This window comes from Pogonomyrmex barbatus, unplaced genomic scaffold, assembly GCF_055798465.1.
Source record: "Pogonomyrmex barbatus isolate J1 unplaced genomic scaffold, ASM5579846v1 scaffold10, whole genome shotgun sequence".
Taxonomy (NCBI): Eukaryota; Metazoa; Arthropoda; class Insecta; order Hymenoptera; family Formicidae; genus Pogonomyrmex; species Pogonomyrmex barbatus.
The window spans coordinates 5,934,592-5,949,399 of record NW_028297099.1 but is presented as its reverse complement, the minus strand read 5'-3'; the positions used below and the strand labels follow the sequence as shown (position 1 = coordinate 5,949,399).

At 43.0% G+C, this 14,808-nt stretch overlaps 1 protein-coding gene across 4 annotated transcripts in view; it reads left to right on the top strand.

The window, feature by feature from the left end:
• Sema2a (Semaphorin 2a) overlaps positions 1–14,808 on the top strand; it is a 317,771-nt gene that overhangs the window by 281,307 nt on the left and 21,656 nt on the right. For all 4 annotated transcript variants that reach the window (XM_089070328.1, XM_089070329.1, XM_089070327.1 and 1 more), the window contains 2 exons: positions 1,919–2,006; positions 7,258–7,309. In XM_089070328.1, coding sequence (XP_088926454.1) covers positions 1,919–2,006; positions 7,258–7,309 — 140 coding nt within the window. The remainder of the gene's footprint in view (positions 1–1,918; positions 2,007–7,257; positions 7,310–14,808) is intronic.

Sequence of the window (14,808 nt, the reverse complement as noted above, 5' to 3'; positions counted from 1 at the left end):
TAATTGCGCCCATTTAATAGAGTACCATGAGAATAGTCGTATAAATTACGCGTTGACAAGGTTACTATATATCTTACAGAACCAGTTTTGCTGAATGAAGATACAAAAGTGAGTACACGAGACACGTTATTACTACAACTCGGGCCGCATTCCCTTTGCACTCGGCGCACTTAATAAATAACTCTCTACCAAAAGAGCGAATCTCGCTTTGCACAAATAGAACTTACGTCGCGCGACATCGTTTACCCCATTAACAATCGTACGAGTCGTGGGGCGGCCAATTTTACCGCGTGGGTCAAAAATAGAAGCGCCGCCGGCCGTCGGGATGCAACAGTTATATTAACTCGGATACAACGAGCGGCAGGTGCGGATGTCGCTTCCGTGCACAGCAGGCGATACTGCTTTATTACGACGATAAGAATCGAAATAATTCTCGCGCGGAATATGCCTACGTATATTCGAGGGAAACGAGCGCGAGCGTATTCTGAATGAATCGGCGAAAAAGGAGGAAACGCGAACGTTCGTGTTCACGAGTGAATATAAATTTCGTAATCTCTCGTGGGAGAGAAGCATAGTCTCTAGCCGTGATCTATCTGGGCCGATCTAACGACCTACGGTGGTACATCGGCTTTGAATAAGTCCGACATTAGAGGGATCGTAGCGTAACGTCGGTCGTCCCGCGGAGATAAAGCGAGATCGCAAATTTTTACATCCTTCGCGCACGATTGCACTTGTGAAGGAAAGAGAATACGCGAAGGGTCGGTTAGCGCGGGGAGATACAGAAGAAGGGAAACAAAGAGAGAGAGAGAGAGAGAGAGAGAGAGAGAGAGAGAGAGAGAGAGAGAGAGAGAGAGAGAGAGAGAGAGACAGGTACGTGAGAAGACAGTGGAGAGCGGGAGAAGGGCGGTACAAGGGATAGATACGCAGGAAGAGTAGCTCTGTTCCAGAGTAAGAACCCCTTTCATTCGACGTCGGCCCCTCCTGATACCGTATAAAATATAGTATTGTTCGCGCTCTGTTAGCCCGGAGTGGAACGAGTATATTTAGAAAGGGGCTGCTTTCTTTCATATGTTAAGCAGATCAGTGTCGATGAGATAAAAAAGAAGAAGAGGAAGAGATGAAGTTGGCAAGAGCCGTCGACCGTTTTCTTTCTCGTTGGCGTGATTACGGTGGATCCGCTGAATTTTACACGTTTTAAATCAATGTGCGGATAATAATAGATTTAACTCGATCTTCTTAAACACATCTTCGGAAATTATTACATTTGCCTGAAAATGTGAAATGTGTTTATCCTTTCATTTCTTGTTCCTTTACTTTACTTTGATAAAGAGACGAATCATATGCTTTTTAAATTTTCAAGAAACTCCACAAAATCCGAGAAGAGTTAAATATTTTCTTTACCCTAGAATTTATATATATATATATTCTTGTGCGCTTTGAAATATATATATTTTTCAAAGCGCACAAGAATTTACACTTACAACGAAGACAATTGCAAAAGTTCTTCTCGCGGCCGCTTTATTCGCTAATATTAACATGCGGCTCCTTGCGCAAGTTGATTTCCGCCGCGCGGATTTCAGCGAATCCGCGCTGGCCGATGGAACGAAAATGTCGAGCGCGCGTTACGTGCCGTGTAATTCCGACGAGTTTACGGTAGAGATAAGTCAGAGTTGACTTTAGCCGGATTACCGGCGAGGTCGGCAGGTGGTAGGGTTGCGCCTTACTCTATCCGGCCGTTATTATAAAAGTCGTAATGAAAATCTAACGATCCACCGAGCGCGCGGCGCGGCCGCGACGACGCGGCGGCGGCGGCGACGATGACGACGGCGGCGGCTTCGCCGCGTTTCCGCGGCACGGAAAATGAATTTCACCGCGCTACGACGTCGTATTTAATCCCCTTATTTACTTTTGCTTTCAGACCACGTGCGGGAATTCAGCTGTGGCATGCTGTACTACAGAACGCTCTACCTGGACAGTAAGAGGGACGCCCTATACGTCGGAGCTATGTAAGTAGAACTTTTTCCAGGCTCCGTAATAAAATGTCACGCCATGAAAATCCCTGGGAAAAGTTGCGACATTCCCTCGTCAAAGCCCGAGGACAGAGGTATTACGTCAGCGCGCCGGGATCGTATACATATGTACGTGCCACACTGCGGATTTTTACGATTGCTGTGATTAAAATTCTGCAACGTGCGCGAAGCGCCGGGAATCGTGCTGTTTGATTGAATTTTCCGATGTCATCGAGTAATCGGATAATCTGAACTTTGAGGGATTACACATGATCTCAGCTTTCGGGATAATAATTATCGTTGCATAGAACGATATAGAACGGCGCCTTGCATATCTATGAGGGCTGGAGAGAGCGAAAATATTTGAAACGCTTTTATTCTACAATATTCAGCTATTTCAATTCACGATTGTGCGCATATTTCTATTTACCGCTTTTGTTATTATTGTTCATGAAAACCGCAGACTTACCCGACTTATTTACCCGTCTGCCTCGTTTTATGGAAGATGATCAGAATCCTCTCGCTCTAAATGTTTCACTTTGCAGAAAGGCAATTTACTCGGTGCCTTTGAACCGCGGAAGGAAACGGCATGAAAAGCAAACACATAATACAAATCGAAACTGACGATCTCGGCAATTATGGTTGTCGAGGAAATGAAAAACGGCGTGTCGACAGAAATCAGAATTAATGAATTTGCTGTTGTATCCCTGAAAAACGTAACAACTCTAGACATTGCATTCGAAATGGTATATTGCGAATTTAATATGCGTATCACAGATACAATGGCGAATACTTAAACTCAAATCCACTCGTTAATTCTCTATGAATTGTATTTTTGTTTTTCACCGCGCTTTCTTCTCGACGCGCGTATCTCTTAACATTTCTTAATTTTCTCATCCCGATTTAGATCTCTCAACGCAAACTAATTGTAATTAAAAGTTTCCTCGAAGTGTTTCTTGCCGTTCCCTAGGTAATAACCCGTTAAATCGATCGACTCTTCTCTGTTCGCACGAGTATCGGGCTACTATTTCCTCGATGGCGACTCGGCGGTAGCAAAAGTTAAAGAGTCGACTCTGTGTTGCTTCCCGAATTTCGTACAGATTGCGGGGGAGACGTCACATCATTATCTCAGCGGAGTATTATTTCTTGATTCGGTCCCAGGTTGCTTCTGTCGCCGCCACCCTCGGCGACCATCCGCCAACGTACGCCCCGTTTCTCCTCCCCGTTCTCTTTTGTGTTACCTCCCTCCTCTTAATTTGGTAAATGCCAGCAAAATGCTACGAAGCCCCGGTAATGGAGACGCAGCGAGGATGGTCTTCACTGCTCATGGATATGAAGAAATTTCAAGACAGACAAGAGCGATGCTTGCTTAATCCCTTTGTGAGACGAAACGGATTGTGTTACGAAGTTCTCTTACAATTCGAACACGAGAGTATGTTTTCGTCAATAAAATAAGACGTTCAATTGACTTCGCTGTTTCGAAATCATTTGGAGTTGTAATGTTACAACTTGTGATTCACCAGTAGCAAAAATGATTATATTATCTAATCTTTTTTTTGAGAGAACAAAGTATATATATGTATAATCTTTACTATAAATAAAATAAATATTAATCTTCGAAATTTAAAATGGATAATCCTTTCGTGAAAGATAGAAAAGATAAATTAACAGTAACTGATTTGAACATATAAAGGTAGAAAAATCAAATAAAGATGATATAAATCATATTTCTGTGCGACGGAAAAATAAAGCACAATCACATAAAAGCTTCCACTTTTGAAATAATTTTGCTTTTCTCTCCTTTCTCTCTTTCCTTTTCTATCTATCTTCTATCTATCTTCTCTTTCTTTCTCTTTGCAATAGAGCTCGCCATATGGGGCGACAAAAGGAAAAGCGCAGTTACGATAAATTGCATTTCCCAAGGAAAGCGGCTACTTCGACTTTAACATTTCCTGTTTCTTGGCTTCGTTCCACATGCTTGTACATATATACGTATCTACCTATGAAACTACAATATCGAAGAAAATTCCGATAACAGTCTTAAAGGAAATCGTTTTGATATTCCTCTTTCGATGCTAAGAGACATTTAAGTTTCATGACCATGAAATGTAATTTTTAAATGGATTTAAGACATTCAGACTTTTGTATATCGATCGACTCTCGCGCTCTCTCTCTTTCTCTCTCTCTCTCTCTCTCTCTCTCTCTCTCTCTCTCTCTCTTCTGCTTGCATGACCTCGTGCTGGATCGCAATTCTTTTCTCGTGTCCGTCATCATACCCGTTCTTCACGATATCGTTTTTTCTCCGTTATCGCAAGCGACGATCGATACACGCGCGAGCATCGTTCCTCGTTAATTAGAAAGGTGATAGCCATTAATTGTAGTTTGAGAATCGGCACCCCGCGTTGTGGTTCGTTCCGCAATTAAGGCACGCTAATTGAACGCTCCCAATTATCAAGCGAGAGGCCGCTGGCGAGAGTTGTACGAAAAAAAATATAACTCGCCTATATATCCCTGTTCGCGACTGGTGTCTGCCGGGCGTCTAGCGAAACGAGATAAAAATTCGTCGATCATATTTTCATCTCATTCCGTCGGCACCTGCCGTGTTTCTCGCGCCAGACTTTCTATTGTCGGCGTCAATTCTCCCCATCCGACGGAGAAGCCAGCGCGATTGAGGATTAACATGTCGCATCTAGTCGCGACTGATTTTCCTCCTAATTGTCCCCAATAACCGTTGCCGGAAACGCAACGGCGGAGATTTTCACCTTCGTAACGCCGTAACGCGCAACGCCGAAACAACTCGGAAAAAGCTCGAGATAGCGTGAGAGAAGCGTGAGTTACGATCGCGAATGCTCGCAGGGTGAAAACGGCCACGAGCTTGCGGCGTTGCAGAGCCAACTGTGGCAATTGAGCTCTCTCTACCGAACATTTGCGACGATGTTAACACTTTCGGACGTCGTATATCGATTTAGTGGATTACCCGTCGGACTGCAGCTGATAAAATTGTATAGAAGAATTAGGTTGAATCTAATTTGTGCTAAATCGTGTATTTCTACTGTATGCGCGTTCCATTCGTTTTTCATGCCGTTCCACCTCTTACGCGCGCTTTTGTATTCCCGGTTATTATTATTTTATGAAAAGTGACGTATTAAAACGTCAGAGCTGCATTGCGGTTTATTGAAACGCGGACGTTATTCCGATGTATGTATATTCGTTGATTTATACCAGGAATTATTAAAATCGGTCTATTATGTTAAACCCATCTCCTCTCGCGGATATACATCTCTTTCCCGAAGGCATCGGAGTAAATAGCATTGTTGCAAACGCTACTTCTCTGGCCCCTTGTCATGTATTCCCCCAGAGTAGCGAGGGGGGGAGGGGTGAGGGTAGGTCTCGACGCGTTGGATAATGCATCCCGGGTCAGAGCTGTCCGTCACGCACAACCACAAATTCAGACAACGATGCTTTTCGGATTTCGCCCGGCATTCGTCAGGCTCCTTCTTACCCCTACGGGTGAAAATGTTCGTATTACGCAAGTGAAACCCTATGCTAGACATGAAAGCGGTGTGGCTATTATCTCAAGCTGTGACCTATTTCGGACGCGGAAATGCGGACAACACGTATGGTCATACTCGGCATTGTTTAGAGCCCCGCAAATGTGATATATAAATTCATCCTTTAATTAAGTTCTTTGTTCCTATTTGCATAATTAGCAGCGAAATTTGTTGAAATTTCTTCCGCAGTCTACAAGGCGTCTTTAATAGTTTAAGAAATTGCTGTACGACCTCGGCAAACTGCTCGAGATTTTAATTAAACTTTCTCTCGAAAGCCCTTAAGGCGATGTAAAATGTTAAATTGAACCGAATTCTTTTCCCGATTCTCAAGTAACACTTTCTTTATTTTTAGAAAATGTTCCACTTCTCATAGAAGCGTGTCAATGAGATCTTAATGAAATTTTTCCTCTGCGATTTTTAACGGCGAAGTAATTTCTCGGTTTGATTACGCACGTTTTACCAATTGGATTTCAAAGCGACTGAGCGATGACTTCGTAGTACAACCCGCCCGAGTTTCCCCCACAAATTACTTTCCTACGAATTTTTTCTTTCGGTAGCGACGTGCCAGCACGTAGACGATACTCGCTCTCTCTCTCTCTCTCTCTCTCTCCCTTCGCGTTTCCTTTCCACCTGCTAAAACCCTCTAAAAGTTCGCCGAGACGAAAGTTCGACGCGGGTAGATTCCAAAGTACGGATTTGTTTTTCCACATCGGTATTTACTTTTTCACGGTACGATGCACAGAATGAATGAAAAAGGAGAGCCGCTGAGGGATAGATCTTCCCTCCTCCTTCTCTTTCTGCTTTTTTCTTTCTCTTTTTTTTTTTACGTTCCGCGAGCGCATTCCGTCTGACTGCGTATTTCTATTGAAAGGCGATGATGAATGGCTATTGGAATAAAGTTATGCGGCGCGCCGACGTTAATGTTGCGAAACACACACATTTGAAAACTGGGTAAATTCGATTTACGATCGGTGGCGCCCAGCAGCGCGTATACCTTTCACGTATGATCGAACGCAGCACCTCAGATTGCCGGAGCGATGGTCGCGAAGAGATTTATATGAAAATCATTGAGGTTGCTCGCACTGATAAACGCACTACCTACTATATTGATCGAAATACGCGAAACATATCATTTCCACTGTCGAAATTAATGCCGTGACAACTGATGCGAATTTATTAATGCAGTCACGTCAACTTTTATATGACGGCTTTTATGCGCGCTGCATTATCTATGATGTTTATTTCGATTCACCGACTTCCATTCTTATTATGTCTTACCCGTCAGCCTCGAACGTGAACGACGATTTTCCGAGGAATAAAATCCTAATAAAAACGAAAGGTACGAAAACTACGTGACTTCGGCCACCGAGTCGAGCAAAGAGAAGACAACGTGGAACTCGGTCAGAAAGGAGGCACCTCGCGTACCACTTTACCCTCCGGTCCTCTCCTTTTCCATCCTCATAGAAATTCCGTGCCGTTTGCTAGCGTTCGCCGCGGCAGAGAGCCGTAAGCAAAGTGCCGCGGTGCTACACAACCATACATAACCGTGGCGGAGATAAGGTAGGGTCGAGTCACGGAGAGTAATGCATCTCGCAGACGTTGGGAATGAAAATTTACCCCCACGACCCTTTCGTCTATCGCGATCACGCTTAATTCGACCGTTACGCTAACACGGAACTTTCCTCTTTTGCTTTCAGGGACAAGATCTTCAGGCTAAATCTGAGTAACATCAGTCATTCCAACTGTGAGGTGAGTTGTCCATCCCTTTTGTACATTCTGGTTGCATTTGATGTTAAATTTGCAACGTGCGTCACATTTCATGTTTACACCGAGGTCAATGTTTAGATTTGACAAGCAAATTAAACTCGTAATTAAAGTCGTAATTTAGCCCTAAACAGGAAATGTGTCCTCTGTATTTTTTCACATGGCGAAGCCTCACGAAATAACTTGGCGTAACTCTAATTAGATTTATAACTTTTTATTACGCAATACGTATACGTGCGATAAAATAATTAATAATTTAATTTAACATATCTAACATTTTGAAAAATAAATATTCTAATTATATCTAAATAAAATGTAATAGTTTATAATAATTTCTCAGAATTATAAGAAATTATGAAGAAACCTATATAAATGTTTCACGATTTCGTTATTATTTATAAACTATAAACTCCAAACTAATCTTAAGCCGCACATAAAGAATTTATTTGCGAATAAATCTCAAGAGAAACTTAAGTCCACGGCGCTCTTTTCCCCCGCGGCCGTCCTCGTATCGATTAGCATCAAATGTCGCATAATGTTTGGCCCCTATTTGAGGGGGTAAAACCAGACCCCGGTCGTAACTTGGAAAGTGGGTTCCGTTTGTCCCCATAAAACTGTCAATCATGCATAGCCGAGCGAAACGACACGGACGTCATCGAGACAGCTGACACGTATCTGCTGGCTAAGCGATCCATTGTAGGCGAATCGTATGATGATTTTTCCACGCTTTCCCTTTTTTACAAGCTCCGATTTAAGAGCTCGTATATTGTATTTGCAAAAAAGTGCATTTGCTGAATGCAGAGATGTAATAAATAATCACCTAAATATTATCAAATTACGAAATTATTACAGTATCGTGAAATATTTTATTTTCTGAGCTTTTAAGATGATAATTTTTATTTCGTCATTCTCATATCTTTAATCTCAAATGTGGTTTCTCGTATATATATTTTTTCTTCCACGTACACAACACACACGAACGCACTGTCGGGCGGATTTTAGTAAATGCAACGCGCTTGGTCGTCGTAGATTGAATCAGAATTGCTACGTCGAGATCTCGCCTCCGATGCCTCTGCCACCAGAAACGGTGGTCAGCTGCCAGACGCTCGACCGGAGAGGGAAAATTGCTTTTTAACCCTCCCCGTTTGCGACAAGATGCGACGAGTCGCTTCCACCTGGCGACGGCTATCTACGAACCCGCTCATTCGGGCTGACTCTAACCGAGACGAAATCCGATCGTCGACATTGTTCGTCGATTTGTTCCCTTCGGAGAGACAACGAACGCCCCGCGGCTCGATTGGAAAATCGCCGTGCTCCTCCATCTGCCTCGACCTCTCGCTCTCGACCTACAGCTTCCGGCAAGAAGTTCGTATCTTCAGGCACTTCGAGCAATGTTGGAGTTTCCGCGCGTTATCGCGATTTTACAGTGTCAGTTTCTACTGTTAAAGAAAATAAGCGATTACCTCGGACTTTCCTTGTGAAAGAGGTGAAGAATACTCAAATGGTATAACGAAACACCGTCAGCAACTAATGTATAGATTCAACAGAACATTTTATTTGAGAGAAATTTGTTCCGGATAGTTTTCAGCTTATCGCTTTTTACAGCAACGTTCTTTTCGGAAAAAAAAAAAATATTAACATTCAAAAACTGATCGACTATTTCCATTTTTATTGAGAGTTTATAAGATTATCGTATCTATCTTGTTTGCTTCATACGAAAGAGAAAACTTCTTAACTCACAAAAAAAAAAAACACTTTGATGAAAGTTTATTCCTTAAATAAATCAACAGGCGACAAAAGAAAGACGAAGCAATGCTCCAATATGGAGAGAAATTGATGATTCGAAAATGCAATTATATTTGTTACCGTTAAATCCATCATCCGTAACATGAATGAAAAACTATTTCACGAACAGGAGAAATGGAGAGAGAGAGACTAAGCATTTGCTCCACTCTCGTCCCGTCGTTTCTCATTGGTCGTCTTCATGCAACGATTGTGGTAGCGCTGAAACTAATTTAGAACGTAGATGACAATGCGGTCGCTGGACACACAGGAACCGGGGACGCGAAAACGTCGAAGCACGACGGATAGTTATTCCTCGCCTCCAGGCGTTCCTCGCCTGGTTCGTTCGTGATCATTAAATAGATACACGAAGCGAATTGATGTACACGCGCGAGTTATTCGGCACGGAAGAGCCGTTCTGGCCAAGTTACTCCGGAGCCGTTCACCGCGGAGCGATATAGAGTTTGCACGAACGTAACTTACGTTCCGCATGCTGGGTTTTGCGCGGGCAACTTGCGCGCGAAAATGTGTCAACGATAGCGACGAAGTTGCATCCACATACGTTCTGAAGTTTGAGAAAATGATGAAACAGCGATAAAATAATTCCAACTTCGCCATCAACAAATAATTCATTTTGACGCACGATTAAAACAATCTGGTGCGTTAAACGATAAATCATACATACGCTCGCGTATTACCGATGAAAATATTTATCGAGCCGAGAACTTCGGCAGATTTTTTTTTTTTTTTTTTTTTGGTAAATTTCATCGCCGTCTGATTCCGTTATTTTTGCGAATGCTCGATCTATTCGGCTTGGTTACAATGAAATCACATCGCGAGGTCGGCCGCTATCACCACAGGATTCGATTCCATTGAGAATTAACGGGCGTGGAATTTCGATTTTCGCTTAGCGATATGTGGCCGTGAAACGTTAACGTGGGCCCGAACAGCCCACAAGAACCGGTTCCCCTTCTTTCGTTCCCTCTTCCGTTAAGTCCCTGGAGCATTTATTTCTACGGGGGATGCTGGGGTAAACTGAAAAGCAAGATATGTGGACGCGCGAGGTGAAGGAGACGTAAGAAAGAATACCGCGTGTAGGATGATACAATTTTGCATTTTACATATATGCATGATGATCGTCCGGCTGGTAGAAGTGGGAAGGATCGCTGCGGGTGTTCTGAGGGAGATACAATGCGGAATGGGGTCAGATCGACTTGAAAGCGCTAGTTATATATCGTAAGTCGAGCAGGCGTGTTAAAAAGAAACTAGTAGTCGAGCGAGGGATAATAAAAGCGGAACATATGATCAAATTGTTGTATAAATTTCGAATATATAAATGTAACATTCTAGTTTAATATTTATGATAAATTTTTTGAAGCCTATAACGATTAATCTTAGACTTTCTCTGATTTCACAAAAAGTATGACAGAATATTGTCTATTTCCGACGTTGTTTTTCATAAATTTTCCAATTTTGGACGAGTAAAGTTAGATACATTCGAGAAACAATACGAAAAAACAATATACACGTCGCGAGATTTAAGATGTACATTTAAAACGGCGTATTTTCGAGAGCGAAAGTGAGAATGGAAATTCGGATACTGTCGGTGGACGGATCGGTGGATCGATCTCGATAACATCGCTACAACGTGAATCTACCCTTCGCTCCGGAGACAATGCCCTATGCTAATCCTGCCTCCGTTACAATTTCATAAGGGGAAGAAACGTTTCGTGCGTTCGCCCTGAGGGACCGCACGCGTTCCAGGCGAGTTATAGTACGTGGCTAGAATAGACGGCCGGGAAGTTTAAAGCTCGTGTATCCTACAAAGGGACGGTCCTGCATGCATGACGCCCGAAGAATACACGCGAGAGGAGTTGCACGTCTTCCCCTCTGGCATTTTAAAAGCAACCGACATAACGAATCGATGTGTAATTAACGCATATTTTTCTTCTTTTTTTTGAAGGTAACATTTATGATCTCGAGTATTTGCAATTGTTCGAAAGTAGTCGCACTTTTAATATTTACTGTGAATTTTAGTTACTGTGAGCGAAATATCAAGTACGTTGAGTGATTTGAAAATTATTCGACTATGACTCAGCCGTATAGTTTTAGAATATAAAAAGGATTGCTGCATGAACATTTCTTTAGAGAAAGAAAGAAATAACTTCTCTGAGTAAATTCATACTTGATGGAAAGAAATTCAGCAGCGTTAACCGCCTTGCGGTTTTGAGCTATAACCAGGGGAAACCAGGTAATTCCGCTTCCACGAACGCGCGCCCGTGCAATCTTCGTACCTTTATCATTGTCTTTGAGGACGTGCATCGAACGATAAGATCAGCCTCGCTTGAATCGAGCGTATTTTTTTGCGTGTTACATCTTCACATTCTCTCAGGTTTGTGCAATACGTAGAAGAAGGAAGCGACGGCTTGCGGCACGTTGCAGTAAAACGGAATTATCTGATCGATCCTGAACGATCGGCGGTACGAGCGTATCGATCGGGCCATCGCGAAAAAGGAGTCGTCCATCGTTGATCGCGTAACGAATTCCGACGTTGGATGCCCGGCCGAGACGAGCTCGGCCGCGCCGTGAATAAAGCATGCGGCAGTTCGATAGGAGGAGCAGGAAGCGATAGGAAGAGGAGCGGGAAGCATACGCGGGTGGTGGCCGCGCGAGAAGGATGGTAAATGGAGTAAAAGTTAAACGCGGAGTTCGCCGAGAAAATCGGAATCTATAAACCACCGCTACGTCCAATAAAGCAACGTCCAATCGGAAACGAGAGGGGATCCAACGTCTCGCCGACAACGATACTCGCCCATACCCGCAACGATACCTATCCGATAGAGCTATAGAGCTGTTGCACGAAAATCACCCGGCGCACTGGCAGCGGGAGATTGGCCCAAGACCGATGGACCAAGCCGAGTGCGGGTTTACTCGACGCCACTGAAGTATTAAGGAAACCCTCCGCGGGATTTACACGGCTGTAAAATTGCGATGGGATGCGGCAGCTCCGCCGATACGGCGTCTCGATTGAAAGTGCCCGGATGCAGGAAAATGAAGGGATGCACACCTGACATTTCGATGCATCCGTATACGCAGGTGCACGTGACCGATAAAAGCCGGCACGTGCGCTCGCGTGCGCTCGCGAAACAATTTCACCGACATCCGAAAATATAAACTAAATATAAGGCTGCCCCTGCGATGTTTCCCTAAAATGATAGTATTAAATATACATTTAGTACCGGTCCGCTACATGTATACGTAATTTTCTTACCATGCTCTGGAGTCTGTCCCTAACTCGTCGCGTCCGCCTTTCTCTCATTCAGCCCTCACAACTAGGGGGATGGATAGCCCCCCTGCCACGCGGAGTTTATTGTGACGATGAATTTAGTATAAGACTGCGGCGAAGTTTCAGTTTGACAAGCACCTCTCGTCCGACAACAAATAGGAGATTATTGCAAGAAATTATTATTCGGAAGCATGACGTTGCCAATATAATGCTTTCATAAATTTTTAAATACTTTTAGAATTAAAAATAACAAAAGTTAATACATTTGTCCTCGTAATGTAAAAAATTAAAAAAATATTGGGCAAAATATCTATGAAATAAAGTTGATTTTTGATATTGCAAGTCGAAAATACACGAAAAAAGATAGGATATTTTATTTGTAATATCGTCGAATATTTGAAAACATGCGTTTCATTCAATATTTTTCCCATGCGATATTTTTATTACGTGCACACTATTCTTTGATATTCTAAACAGTGTGAGAAGTGCGTCATGTTTCCCCTTTAGAACTAAATCTAAAGCTGATTATCGCGTACGAGCGGTTCTTGTGAAGTACATAAATAGTATATATATCGCAACGTTATCGACAAGCTTGTAAATTATATTATGCGCCGATATATTTACAGGCTATATTGAAAGTGGTGTTAAGCGCGAGTATCGTCTTCCAAGCTCTCGCCGCTTCGCTTCGACGAGAAATTAATTACAAGGCTTTCTTGCGAGGCAACGTGTCCCTCCGTCGTATATTACTCGCTTGCGCCCTCGCAAACTCGCAAGCAGGTTACCGAATGGTCGCAGTTTCCTCGCTGTCTCGCAGAGACGCGCCTTTATAAATCAGTTTCTCCTGTAATCAAGCGGAAGTACACTCCCGTAAGAAGCAAAGGACAACGTGAACGGCGAGCGCAAAATGAAAAATTTTTGAACTTCCGCTCGGACCTCTTGTTTCTCGATTTTTCAGCTCGTCGTCGTATACACTTCCCATTTTCTTGATTTTTCCTACCTATTCTCTTTTTCTCTCACCGACGGCACCAACTTCGCGCGTACTAGAAATGAATTTGTAGATAGAAATGAATTTGTCCTCGGGCCACCGGCGGGACTCCTTTAGTTCCGTAATACCTTTTCATCAGGTAGAAATCACGAAAAATTTTTGCCGGTAATTCACCTTTTCGTACTCATTACGTTAACATGTGCAATCTCTTACCCGTTTTAAATTTTTTACGTACCAATGAAAGGTGAAGAAACGACAGGACTCGGGATGGTATCCGATCGCGTATGAGTTTTCTTTTCAGATATTTCGATACGTTCGTTCTCCGTCGGAAACGTTTGCGGAAAATCAAAAGAGAAAGAACTTTATGCGGAAGATGCGAGGTGAGACAAATGAAAGAATAAAAGACACGAAAGAAACTACGTTCCAGGAGTGAGACGTGTCGGCGGTCTCTGTTCTTAGTCCACGTCTGAGGTGGAAAACCTTCTTCAGTCGTTGAGCAAACACCGAAATTGTAAACAGAGGATCCTCAACGGAGCTCACTACCAGACTCGTCCCAGATGGTGTTTCTCAACGACGCTGGTAATTGCAGACTACGAAACTGCCCTATTACCCGACGAAGTGACTGTCAACAGCACTTCCTCTTCGATCTTCGTCGTTATCTTCGCAGCTACCGCTGTTTCGCCAAGTTCATATTATCGCCTTCTTCGTTATTTAAAACTTATCTATTTTCGTTTGATTATCGATTCTTTTGCTTAAATCAAACTTTGGAAATTATTACATCGATAGATGAAATAAAGATGATATATAAACAATTATTCTATCGCGATTTTCCATGGTTATATTATAATGAATTTTCTTTATAACACAATTGTTCTTAATGGAAGACTCAGAAATTCATCGTTCTTAATCGTTGTTTTCCTCGGCACTCCTTACCTTTCTTCATCTTTCGCTCGTTTTTGTCTTACGAATCACGAGTCAGGCAAGAAAAGGTATGATACGCGTACATGGTTAATAGTAAAAAGAGGCAAAACGGAAGAACATCCGTGCGAGAAGAAAGGCATTGCATGGCGCGAGCAAGACTAGAGTGCCTTCTCTTACGAATTTATGAAAGTGTTTAAATAGCCATACAGACCGTTCACCGTCATTCTTGCCGTTGTCATCCTTGTCGCTATCGTCGTCGTAGTCGTCATCGTCGTCGTCATCGCCGGCGTCGTTGTCGTTGTCGTTGTCGTCGTGTAAAATGCTTCGTTCCAGACTGCCATTAAAACGCTCTTGGAAAAAAAAGGACGAACGAATATCGCGGGTGCTCAAACACACTCTATGGCACAACGACGAGAATCGCGCGAACGATTCTAAATTGCTCAAAGGAGTTTTTACTCGGTTTGGACTCGGCTCTAACGACGAATGCTCTTTTAAGCTAATGAGAACGTA